The sequence below is a fragment of the Carlito syrichta genome, unplaced genomic scaffold, assembly GCF_000164805.1.
Source record: "Carlito syrichta isolate Samal-C Ts95f unplaced genomic scaffold, Tarsius_syrichta-2.0.1 Scaffold304654, whole genome shotgun sequence".
In the NCBI taxonomy this organism is placed as follows: Eukaryota; Metazoa; Chordata; class Mammalia; order Primates; family Tarsiidae; genus Carlito; species Carlito syrichta.
Genome location: NW_007248750.1, coordinates 285,367 through 297,610, shown reverse-complemented (window position 1 = coordinate 297,610; position 12,244 = coordinate 285,367). Strand labels below are relative to the sequence as shown.

Sequence of the window (12,244 nt, the reverse complement as noted above, 5' to 3'; positions counted from 1 at the left end):
ACACCTGCAGCAGCAGGAGAGCTGTCTTTATGTGGACTTTGGATCTTCTTAAGCCCACACCCACAGCAGCAGGACAGATGCACCGCACCTCCTTCCAGGCTAGGCCCCACCTCATCCGCTCCTGGAGAGGTACCCACCCTGCCTGTTCAGACTGTAACCCACACTAAGTTCCAGTCCCAGAGTCCCAACTCTGGCCAGGGGCCCTTGATAACAAAGAGGCAAACACTTAAGTTTCCGTTAAGTTGTAGGAATTTATTTTAAATAACCTACAGTTGATTAAAAGGGAATTCATGATAAAAATAGAAGATACTTGAGGAAAGATGTGGGAAATGGACTCTGCACACACACTAAACTAACAATGCCTCTAAAACTAATGATTATAGCAAAAAAAGTCTTCACATTAAAATTTTGCTTTTTTATCTTTTTTTCCATTTTTTACACAATTACAAAAGAAAAAAATAAAAGCCCTAAAATCTTGATTATTTTTCCTTTTTTTGGACCAAATACTCATTTTCCTCTAAGTTTATTGACCTGTGGAACTTTTTATACAATAAAATCTTTCAAGTGAAAGACAGGTTTAAAAAGAAAACGATGGATATCTTAAAGGGTACAGAGAATGCTCAGAACAAAGGATGATGGGAAAATGGTTTCAGTCACTGATTATTTCATTATCCTTAGACTCACTCGCCCTTCATCCCTCCCCAACCCCACTCTACATGATCTTTAAGATCAAGAAAAAGGTTTAAATATTTTAAAATAATTAAAAACAAATAAAAATTCACATTTAAAAAGGTACACTCAAGTCAGGAAATATTTTCCCATCATGCTTTTCTGTGAACAGGTGTCTGAACCAAAACACTTCCGATGTCACAACTGCTTCAAGTTTAATGAAAATTGATTCCCATGACAATAGAGAGTGACGACTCTAACAGGTGCGCTGGGTTTTTGTTCTACTTAATTTTTAATTCCTGAAATGGAGGAGAGGGGCGGGAGTTTAGGAATTCATTTCTATTAAAATATAGAAGTTATTGCAAAACCCTAACTGTAAAAACGCACCAATATAATCGGACTTCGCATACAGTAGCTAAGAGAATCCAAACGCTTCAGTGAAACAGTGAATTTGCCTGGCAGAATGCTGACAAATTCCCATCCACTTGGCCTCTTGAAATAAAAACAAAATTCAAAACAAATCATACAGCTAGAATTTTGATATCTGAAATATTTTTAAATAAGTTGTCCATAGGACAACTGGCTCAGCTCTCCCTTATAATATCTCCAGGTTTATCTTTTTCGCAAAGATGTTGGTTTGTTAAGACTTGCTGCCTCTCTCCCTCAGGTGTGAGGGCAGATGAGGCTCAGTTTATCCATCTTCCCCAAACCACACTGTTCCTTTTCACAGAACCCTGACCCCTGTGACTGGCTAAAACTCATAGTCTTCATCAGCCATGTCGATGGCCCAGGCAAACTTTTCCCGCTGGGTTTTGTTGTAAATTTTCTCAATTGGGACTCCCCACTTCTTGCACCTGCAAACAAAGGAGAAAGAAAGGTAATCAGTGTGATTTAGAGAGCAAAGGTCCAGACCTGGGGTCTAGGCTTGGATGTGCCTTCACATCTGTCTGGTAAGGATGCAAATTAATGGTGCACCAGGCATGTTCTTTGTGGGCTTAATGTGATCAATTCATTTAATTTTGGCAATGATCTCTAAAGTAGGCACTTCTACAGATGTACAAATGAAAAAGGTCCAGATGAAAAAAACAGGCAGAGACACTAAGTAATTTATTTATGTTCTCATGCAGCTAGTAAGTGGTAGAGGTGGAATGTGGACCCAAGCAATTTGGCTCCATGCTGTAAACCATTGTACTATATTGCCTCTCAGGAGCTAACTAAAACTGTAGCAACAAACAAAGCAAAAAAAGAGCAGATAAAGGTACAAGAGCAGGGTAGAATCTCTGGCCCAGAGAAGCAGATGCCATCTCCACTTATGCCCAGAATTTCAGAGCTCAAACTAAACATCTTCAAAAAAAGGTCATTTATTTGGGATGTTATTATATGACTCTGTGTTGGGGGAGAGGGAAGAAGAGGGAGAAGACACATAACAGAATTTATCTGCCTTTGTTAAAGGTCTCTCTTCCTCTTTGTGTAGGTTGCTCAGGTCTGTATTTACATTTTGTTTTGCTCTCTTGTTCCTACCTTTCTTCTTTCACTTGTAAACATTTCATTGAAGTTTTTTTTAAAGTATACATGGATGGGCTCTTTTCCATTTTTCTTTCAATAAAGACTAAATGTTTTCATTCCTGTCCTAAAGTTCCATAAGGGATAGGGACTGCACCTGCCTTCTAAAACAGAACATAAACATAAAGGTAGTATAATAGTATTGACCACTTAGGACCATCCAGGATGTTCTGAAGCATTTGTAGACAAGGGTCAGCAACCAGAACACAACACAGTAGTAGGTACAGCAGAAGTACCCAGAGGACTAGACATGTGCAGCTTAGGAATGGCACGTGAAGGCCAACAATGCTCTTGGAACCCTTTCCACCTTTCTCGAGCCAGCAGCAGGAGCTCAAGAAGGGCTCAACACTTACCAAGCCACTGTGATCCTAGGGTCCAGATAATTGAGTTTGGAGGTTCCCAAGGCAATTTGTTTATTCTCCTCTCGGTCTGTGGCCTGAACTTCCAGCTTCATCAACTGCTCTTCCAGTCTCTGCACAGCCTTCTTCTTTGACTCTACTACCCTAGAAGAATGGCAGAAAAATCAAGAACCAGGGCTGGCCTCCAAACAAGAACATACTGCAACTCCATCCTGCCACTACAGGGCAGTAAAGTATAAAAGGCCCAAGTACAGAGATTTCCAAAAGACATCACTCAAAAGACTAGAAAAGCTGGGGCCCAGGGGCCTCCCACTGATGCTGTACATGCTTCTCTCTCTCAAACAACACTGACTTTGAACAGTATCAGGTACTTACTTCTTGGTCTTGGCATCCTTCATGACCTTGGCATCAGCCTTAGCACTTTTCAGGTCTCTCCGGGCATCTGCTAGCTGCTCCTTCTTGGCATCAATCTAGGTGGAAAAGAAGAGTGGTAAGGTTAGGACCAAAATAAGCCAAATAAAAATGTGTCCCATCAGAGAAGGTGAATCTTAGATGTTATCTCCACCAGGTAGCTGTCTGTCTCAGTGGTTTTTCAGGTAAACACACTAAGGGTGTCTTCATAAAGGCAGAGGAGACACACAGTGACTGCTGAATTCAACTGCTATTTGCTCATGTATGTTTCTCAGTAATCTTCAAAAAATGAAGGATCTATAGGGCAATAACGTGGGGCTCAGGAAAAGGAACCCCTACGACTGGGAATCTGTGTGCCAATCTTTCCATTAGAGAACACTCTGGCTTTAGACATCTGGGAAGAGGGCTACAAATGACAGCTATTTATCAAATAGATCCTGTGCCAGATTTTAGTCTTTATTCCAAGAATACTGTAGGAGATACTTTTTAGGAAGCTGATACTTGATTCTCCTGAGCAAGCCTAAGTTCATTCCTCAGATCCTGCCAGTACTCTGGGGAAGGAGTTACCAGCTTCTCAAGAAAAAAAGGGTGCACTGAAAAGAATACCCAAGGGACTGAAAACTGGCAAGTAAAAGGTATCCAGGAAGCCAAACAGCTCAGTCAGGCTGTCCCAAACCAATATGTGACATGGCCCAGCTATGGCATTCCGTTTTAAAAAGAAGAGAAGTCTGAGGTGGGAAGGAAATTAGATATCACTCAAAAACATGTGAAAACGTTTTGAGCCGTTTTGAGCAATTTTTTCCAAATTAAGTCTCATGGAAACCCTATCTTAAATGAAGAGACAAGGGCAGTTTCAGCCTTTCTTGCTTGTTAGAACCCATGAGGTGCCTCTGGAGAATCTAAGTTTTTAGATTCCTGCTTAGAGACAGTAGTGGTTAACACCATGAATCTAGAGCCAGTGAGCTCGCTGGGGGCAGGAGAACACTATACCTGCAGATCATCTCATTGACCTGCGAGGTCAAGACAACCTTCATAGAGTAAATACATGCTTGACTCACATACACTGGGCTGCTGCTCACTAAGTCTAGAATTGTTTGTTAGACATACACATACTGCCCAAGATTGGAAACAGAGGCCACCATTGTGAGAGGATTGTTAAATATGTTTTACTATGAATGGCTTACTTCCAACATCTATGTTGCTCAAAGTCAAACTGAGGGAACTGACTCTATATACAAAAGCATCACAGACACCACAAGCCAGATTCTTTTTAGGCTAGAAATGCAACAAACCACAACCTTTTAACCATTTCTGTGAATGCTAAATTGGCAGACTATGCCAAATTCTCTCAAAGCATCAAAGACTCTATTGATTCACTTGGCAAACAGGGGCGTGTGTTTCCTTTGTGGGCAAAGAGGAGAGGGTTCCTGGGCTTGGAGGGTTCGTCTGGCAGGCAGCCTAGACTGCCCCAACAGTGGTTCCAGAGTGAGAGCAACAAAAGACCTCCTCATGCTCCTGGGAGGGGTCCCCTCAATTAGGTAAACAGCACCTGAATATTCATGCTTTTTATTTCTGGCTTAGAATAACATGAAGAGAATCAACAATTCTAGATGACTACAATGTAACAAGGCTGAAATGGAAGCTGCTAGGATGGGTGGTCTGTAGGGTTCTTTGCCTGCCAACCACATGATCCAAGATTCAAGAGGTCTATGGATGTCTATTTATTTACTGTGGACATGCATATCTCATCAGGAAAGCGAGGTGGTATCTGCAGCCTCAACTATAGGTTGTGTGTGCCCTCTGACCCAGATGGGCATTTATCCTGAAGAACTCTCAACAGACAGAAAACACTCTGTGCCTGAAAAATGTAGATGTGGTCTCATACCACTGCAGTTTTTTTTTTTGTTTTTCTTTTTGAGTTGGAGTCTCACTCTGTCACCCAGACTGGAGTGCAGTGGCACGCTCCCGGCCACTGCAACCTCAACCTGCTGGGCTCCGGCGATCCTTCCGTCTCAGGCTTCCAAGTAGCCGGAACTACAGGCGTGCGCTACCACACCCGGCTGGTTTTTGATTTATTATAGAGATGAGGTCTCGCCAAGTTGCTGGGGCAGGTCTCGAACCTGCGGGCTCAGGCAATCCACTCACCTCGGCCTCCCAAAGTGCTGGGATTATAGGCTGAGCCACCAAGCCCAGCCACCACTGCAGTTTTTAAACTCCAGTTGGACAAGTCTAGAATTCTATGAACCTGGATAGGAAAAAAATTCCACCTTAATTTCATTAACCTCTAGTTAAAATTTAGTATTTTTTCTTCAATTATAGTGTAGGCAACAAACCATACTAAAATCAGTAGTACCTAAGACTTTATCACCAACAGATGTTGCAGATATTTTCATGTTAGAATTGTAGAAATCTTAAAGTATCATTTATATTCATTACTGACTTGAAATTTACAGGAGTTACTAGAACCTTCAAACCTTAACCTCATCAATACCTATTACTATATCATAGACTTTACAATATGTTTTGGTATCTGTGTTTCAATATAATTGGCTTTCTTTGTAACCCTGTGTCTGTTCTACAGTGAAATATCTGCAAGTGCTCACTCTGGATTAGAGGTTAGGACAGATTTGTTATGTAACCATCACTAACTCAAAGATGTTAAGTGTCTTGTAGTTTAAAAGGTCAGTACCAGGCATTGTCAGAGGGTAGAGAGAGGCACATGGAAGGGAAAGAGCAGCTACTTGTTCACCCACCAGTCGTTCCCTCTAGGGCATCAACTCTACCTGGCACACAGCCACTATGCAACAGATGTTTGATGATGAACTACATCAAAATGATTTGTGTGGAATGTGTAAAAACAAAAATAGTTGTACTAGGATTAGGAGGAACTTCAATGTCATAGTTTCAATTTGTAAATAATTGTATTTTTGAGCTATGGCAAGGAACCATGAAGACTCTATATCCATCTTCCTCATGTACAGTAAGGACAATGATTAGCAAATAGAGGGTCACCTTTTCAAGATAGGAAGTGGTTAATGTAGAACTTCTGTGCATAGACAAAAGACTTCCTAAACAGTGAGTACCCTGATATTCAGTATCTTGATCAGAGATTAACTAATATCATACTTCCATTTGTTTATCTTTAGCATGGACCTTTCTTCCAGAACAGATGCAGAAATGGTCTGCTGATATCCCAACCCCAAAGGATGGATTATAAAAACCTCTCATTTGAAGATGATCTGACTACTGCAGACATGGTTCTCTTTACTTTAAGCACGATACCTTAGACTGCAAGTTCATCATAGACTTCTCAAAAGTTTTTGGTGGTGCCCTCTGATGGTTACATAGAATTGCAACAGCTCGATTGGCACGGTTATAGGAAAGGATTTTTGCTGGGATGTTCTCGTCCGCTGTAAGTAAATATAGTAGTAAGAGGGTCAGTTTGTATACCAAAAGAACATACACAATGTGTCTTCCCCAGTGCTTCATGCCCATAATTTTGCTGGCCTATATCTCACTCAGATGATCAATTTAAGTTTCCCTCAAGGCACAATGTCAAAATTTGAGTCAACTGTCATAAGAAAATGACAGTAGGAAGTTTATATGTAAGCCTGGCCTGAATAAATTCTCATCACAAGAAGAATTCTGGGTCTCAGTAATATTATAATAATATCTACTCTGTTCTTTTTAACTCAGGGAGTTTGGCCAGGGACCCTTCATCTGTTTGCCTCATTCCCTACCTCCATACCTCCTCACCCAAAGTAGTCTGAAAAAAATGTGGAATTGTGATAGAGAAAGTCTGTAGAAGATGGTGAGATGAAGGGACCTCAGTTTTACATTTTTTTTTGAGTTGGAGTCTCACTCTGTCACCCAGACTGGAGTGCAGTGGCTGCTCCCGGCCACCGCAGCCTCGACCTGCTGGGCTCCGGTGATCCTTCCACCACAGCCTTCCGAGTAGCCGGAATTACAGGCATGTGCTACTACGCCCAGCTGATTTTTCGATTTATTGTAGAGATGAGGTCTCGCTTGCCCAGGCGGGTCTCGAACCCGCGGGCTCAGGCAATCCACTCACCTCAGCCTCCCAAAGGCGCGGGATTACAGGCTGAGCCACCGAGACCGGCAGTTTTACATTTTTTAAGCCACAAAGCACTATATTATTTAAAAAGAAAAATTATGTCATTCAAATAAATTTCTTGCATCGTGTGACATTCTTGATCCAACCCTAAAATATGACTAAACATACCCACCTGGCTCTAAGGCCATTTAATAAATTTACAGAGGGCAGTGGAAATTTAGTAGTGACTGGGCTCCAGGAAAAGGAACCTGTGGATCTTGCTGATACCTTCTGTAGCTAGTTTTTAGAATCTGAGAGGGGACACCACCCTAAAAAAATGGAATTTATTTATAAAAAACTGTATTTATCCTTACATGTTTAAACTTTTGTAACCTTCAAAGTACTTTCGGTTTAATGCAGTACACCTATTGAGATGCTTTTTCACTGCTCAAAACCATTTTTAAACTCATAAATTTTGATGCCTTTTAGTGCTTGTGCTTCTGCCATTTTTTATCTCACCTATTCCTCATTGGCAAAAGGTTTCCCTTTGAGAACTTTTTTCATCCAGGAAAACAAAAAAAGTCACTCAGGGTGAGATCGGGTGAATAGGAAAGATAGGGTGTGGAAGTCGTGCTGTTTTTGGTCAAAAACTGCTGAACAGTCAGTGAGGTATGGTCAAGTGGGCTTGTCAATCACCCATTCTGAAACGGGCAAATGCAGGAAAATAATCTCCAAAAAAATTCACTTATGTAAAAGGCAGCTGGTATACTGATGCTGATAGGTTTCTAGAACACTTACCTAGCAGGGGAAGCCTGTACTACATGGGGTCTGCCCTTAAAAAAAAAAATAATTCCGGTTTTTTGGTGGTCTCCTTAGTATTATCTACTCTCTTATGGAAGAAAAAAAAAAATGACAGAAACTTCAGCAAAAGGACTTGCTCCTACATTCTTCTGGTAACCATGACAACTTTGCTCTCTCTAATTTATTTATTTATTTATTTATTTTTTGAGTTGGAGTCTCACTCAGTCGCCCAGACTGGAGTGCAGTGGCCGCTCCCGGCCACCGCAGCCTCGACCTGCTGGGCTCTGGTGATCCTTCCGCCTCAGCCTTATAAGTAGCCAGAATTACAGGCATGCGCTACCACGCCCAGCTGATTTTTTGATTTATTGTAGAGATGAGGTCTCGCTGCCCAGGCAGGTCTCGAACCTGTGGGCTCAGGCAATTCACTCACCTCAGTCTCCCAAAGGCGCGGTATTACAGGCTGAGCCACCAAGCCCGGCTACTCTCTCTAATTTAAAGAACATCACAGTGCTATGTCTTCACTCTGTGAGCTTTTAAATAACATACATACAACATACAGACGTTTTCATAGCAGGTGGAAAGCTCTTGTCAGCATTCCATAAAATTAATCTAGAAGCTGGGGTGAGAGAGGTAGAAACAGTACTGATCCTATTTTTATACAACTAGATCTTGGTTCTCTACTAGAGGTCTGAAGGAAAAAAGTTCCCAGTCACCAATGGTAAGGAAAAAAAGTAGAAATAATCTAGGACTTAGCTAAGCAAGGATACCAGATACCATTAGTAGGAGTGTAGGCCCTATCTGGTCAAGCAATACTTACGGGCTGTGAGTTCTTTTAGCTGCTGCTGTAGTGTGATAGAGGCATTGTATGTACGGAATACCTTAGCTGTCAAGCCCTCCATGAGATCCTGGAGATGCTTATTTAGAATACCAGTCTGGAGGAGACAAAGCAACAAAGAAAATATTGGGATTTATGCCAGTGCAGTCACAATCCTGTTAAGTTTACTGCCCTGCAAGTAGAGGCTCAGAAAAGAATTCCAGAATATAGGGCTGCATGCTGCTTCCCCATGAAGTATCTCAAACTTAAAATCAGACTAATAAAGCAAACTTGTCCTTCCCTATTAAGACATCAGTAACAACAGGTCTTGGGTCTCCAGCAGAGGTGGCTAGCATCCAGTTCAGGGAAGGCTCTGCAAGAGCAGGGGAGGATAAAAGGGAGGGTCCGTTCACCCTGCCTCAGAGCCCTGTCAGCTGGTCTCGGCATAGAAGTGTTTGCTCCTGGCCACGCACTCACTGTGTGCTCAGAGGGAGGAAGAATATAGGATGCCACAGGATAGGCTAGGCTGAAAGAAAGTTCAAGTTACACTCCACCCCAGCAATCCTTTCCTTTAGAAGTTTGTGAGGCTCTGGCTGTGAGGCCCTTTAACCCAGTGTGCTTTGTTCACTCACATTGAGTCTGTCAAAAAGATCATCCTCAGGCTGCTTGTTCTCCATAAACAACTGTAAGTTCTTAAAAACCTAAAGGAAATAAGTGAAGCCTAATTATTAATGTTTTAAAAACATTTAGTTTAGAAATAATTCCAACCTTACAAAAACTTGCAAAGTAAGACAAAAAAACAAAGAAAAGGCAAAAAACACCCATACGTCATTTACCCAGATTCACCAACTGTTAACATTTCACCCAATTTATCATTCATGCAGTGGGCATGTGCACTCACTCTTTCTCCATATATATGTGTATTTACACATGGACATACATAATTGTTTGTTTTGAGCCATTCTGGATCCCTGCATATATTATAGCCCTTTATCCCTAAAACATTTCAATAGGTATTTTCTAAAAATAGATATTCCTTTACATTTACACAATATTCATCTGCTTTATAAATTTGCATCAATACATACTGTTATCTAATCTATAGCCCATAATTCAGTTTTGTAAGATGACCTAATGATGTCCATTGCCTTGATTCCTATTTAAGGTCAGATGTTACATGTCCCACCAGAGCTCTTTAGTCTCCTTTAATCTGGAATATTTCCACAGCAAAGCCTAATCACTGATTAAATGTGATGGGCTGGATTACTGGAGTCTTGTAGGTCTTTTTCGAGGCCAACACTTTGGAAAAGATTAGATTGGGACAATGGAGCTGCAGCCCCATCTTCAGTCAAAGGGATCTGAGGACTAAAGGGTTAACTTTGCACTCAGTCAGGAGTTGGGGAGAAGCTAAACAAAGATGCAAAGCCACAAATGTGCAACATGACTATGCTACTGAGATGTACTTCAGTCATCAAAATAATGCGGTGGGTTCATTCATGTTGTTTGCTGCATGCCAACCCTACAGCATGATGTTGAATACTTCTACAGAAGATATCCCTCATTTTTAAGGTCACACAGGGTTGGAGACAGGTGTTAAAAGAAAGTTTATAGGATATCAAACGGTATTCCTCCCCCACCTTTCAAGTCATTTATTTTTATTTATTTTGCTTATTTTATTTTGTGAGAGACAAGGTCTTGCTTTGTTGCCCAGGCTGGAGTGCATCGGCTACTCACAGGTATGATCATAACCCACTACAGCTTCAAACTCTTGGCCTTAAGTGATCCTCCCAACTCAGCTTCCAGAGTAGCTGAGACTATAAGCATGCAATACCACTTCTGGCTCAAGTCAATTTTGCTAGTGCCTAACAAAGCGCAGAACACAAGAAAGGCACTCAATAAATGCTTGCTGAATGAATGAAAAACAGGCCAGGGAGCACAGGCCACATCAACTTACTCGTTTCTCAACAGGGACCTTGTTATAGTATCTGATTGAGTCCTTCCCAAGGAAGTCAAATTCTACCACGTATTCTTGACCATCCAACTCTGGATGCAGATTAATGTGTTCCACACGAAGAGAGCAACAACCCACAGTGTCCGCTGTTTCTCCTTCCTCCTTCTCATTGCCTGCTCTTAGAGCAAGCTGCCCAGGAAAAGAGAGAACATGCATGAAGAGACGTAAAGCTCATAGGATTTCAAGGTAAGCCAAAAACAGGAGCCTCCCAATTCTCTTTGGGGACAGAGTATCAGTCTACATAACCTGGAAACTCTAGATTCTGTAGTGTTACTTCTTCCCTTATGAAAGTTATAGGAATATTAAAGATTCTCTTCTCTGTCCTCTCAAATGAGGATGGAGAAAAGAAAAAGATTTTTTAAAAAAACCAAGTAGCAAATGAGGGAGTGTTGTTACTCTGGGCAATTGGACTCAAAAAAGCTAGTGTCTTAATTTTCAGAAAATTCAGAACTTACGCTAAAATATAAGCAGTAAAAACCTGGGGAAAAAAATCCATGAAATCTTTTTATTCTCGTGAGTACTGAGAAACTGATCTCTCGACCACTGTCCTTCAAACTTAAGTTATGATACATGCATGGTTTGCTTAACCAATTGTATGGGTTATAACCACACTTTTCTTTTTCTTTTTTTTTTTTTTGAGTTGGAGTCTCACTCTGTTGCCCAGACTGGAGTGCAGTGGCCACTTCCGGCCACCGCAGCCTCGACCTGCTGGGCTCCAGCGATCCTTCTGCCTCAGCCTTCCACGTAGCTGGAACTACAGGTGCGCGCTACCACGCCTGGCTAACTTTTTGATTTATTGTAGAGATGAGGTCTCGTTGCCCAGGCGGGTCTCGAACCTGCGGGCTCAGGCAATCCACTCACCTCAGCCTCCCAAAGGCGCGGGATTACAGGCTGAGCCACCGAGCCCGGCTATAACCACACTTTTCTAAAAGAATGAAATAACGTGAAAAACATCAGAATTCACTGCTCATAGTAAAGGCTAAGTATTGTTTTGTGCAACTTTTCATTCAGTTATACACAAACACAAATATATTTATATGATGTGTTGGGTTGTAATGTAGAACGTTTTTTATTTTGTGTTTGAAAAATGTCACAGTATTTCTGACACATTCAGAATCATGCAAATCTTCCTATTAGGCAAACTATTCACACAGTAGCAAACACACTGTAGACACTTCTCTCTACTTCTACCTTCCTTACTGGACCAGAATTGGTATGCGTAAGATGGTGGGTGTCAGGGTGTCATTGTCTCTCCAGTACTAGGTATAGGGCCTAGGGCAAAGCAGACACTCCCTACACTTTTGTTTAGCTGAACACTAGACAATGCTGACAGGAAGGAAGATGCTCTCACCTTGTCAATGAAGTATAGGGCTACAGCTCTCTGGCGGACTTTCATCTCTTTGGACTTCCAGTCTTCTCGATACTGGTTCCGGATCTTGTCTACACATTTCTTCAGCCGCCGAGCAGTTTCATATTTCTGCCAGTCTTTTTCACCCTGCAAAGACCCAACCCCAAAGGTGGCTTCTTAAGGGATGGTGGAATGAAGACAGATTTTGAACACT

General features: G+C 41.6%; 1 protein-coding gene across 3 annotated transcripts in view; it reads right to left on the bottom strand.

The window, feature by feature from the left end:
* Window positions 1-231: 231 nt before the first annotated feature.
* Window positions 232-12,244, bottom strand: part of TOP1 (topoisomerase (DNA) I) — a 99,549-nt gene continuing 87,536 nt past the window's right edge. For all 3 annotated transcript variants that reach the window (XM_008060573.1, XM_008060574.1, XM_008060575.2), the window contains 8 exons: window positions 12,034-12,177; window positions 10,626-10,811; window positions 9,304-9,372; window positions 8,675-8,789; window positions 6,285-6,412; window positions 2,967-3,061; window positions 2,586-2,735; window positions 232-1,523 (listed from right to left, as the gene is read on the bottom strand). In XM_008060573.1, the coding sequence (XP_008058764.1) occupies window positions 1,421-1,523; window positions 2,586-2,735; window positions 2,967-3,061; window positions 6,285-6,412; window positions 8,675-8,789; window positions 9,304-9,372; window positions 10,626-10,811; window positions 12,034-12,177 (990 nt within the window). In that variant the 3' untranslated portion in view covers window positions 232-1,420. The remainder of the gene's footprint in view (window positions 1,524-2,585; window positions 2,736-2,966; window positions 3,062-6,284; window positions 6,413-8,674; window positions 8,790-9,303; window positions 9,373-10,625; window positions 10,812-12,033; window positions 12,178-12,244) is intronic.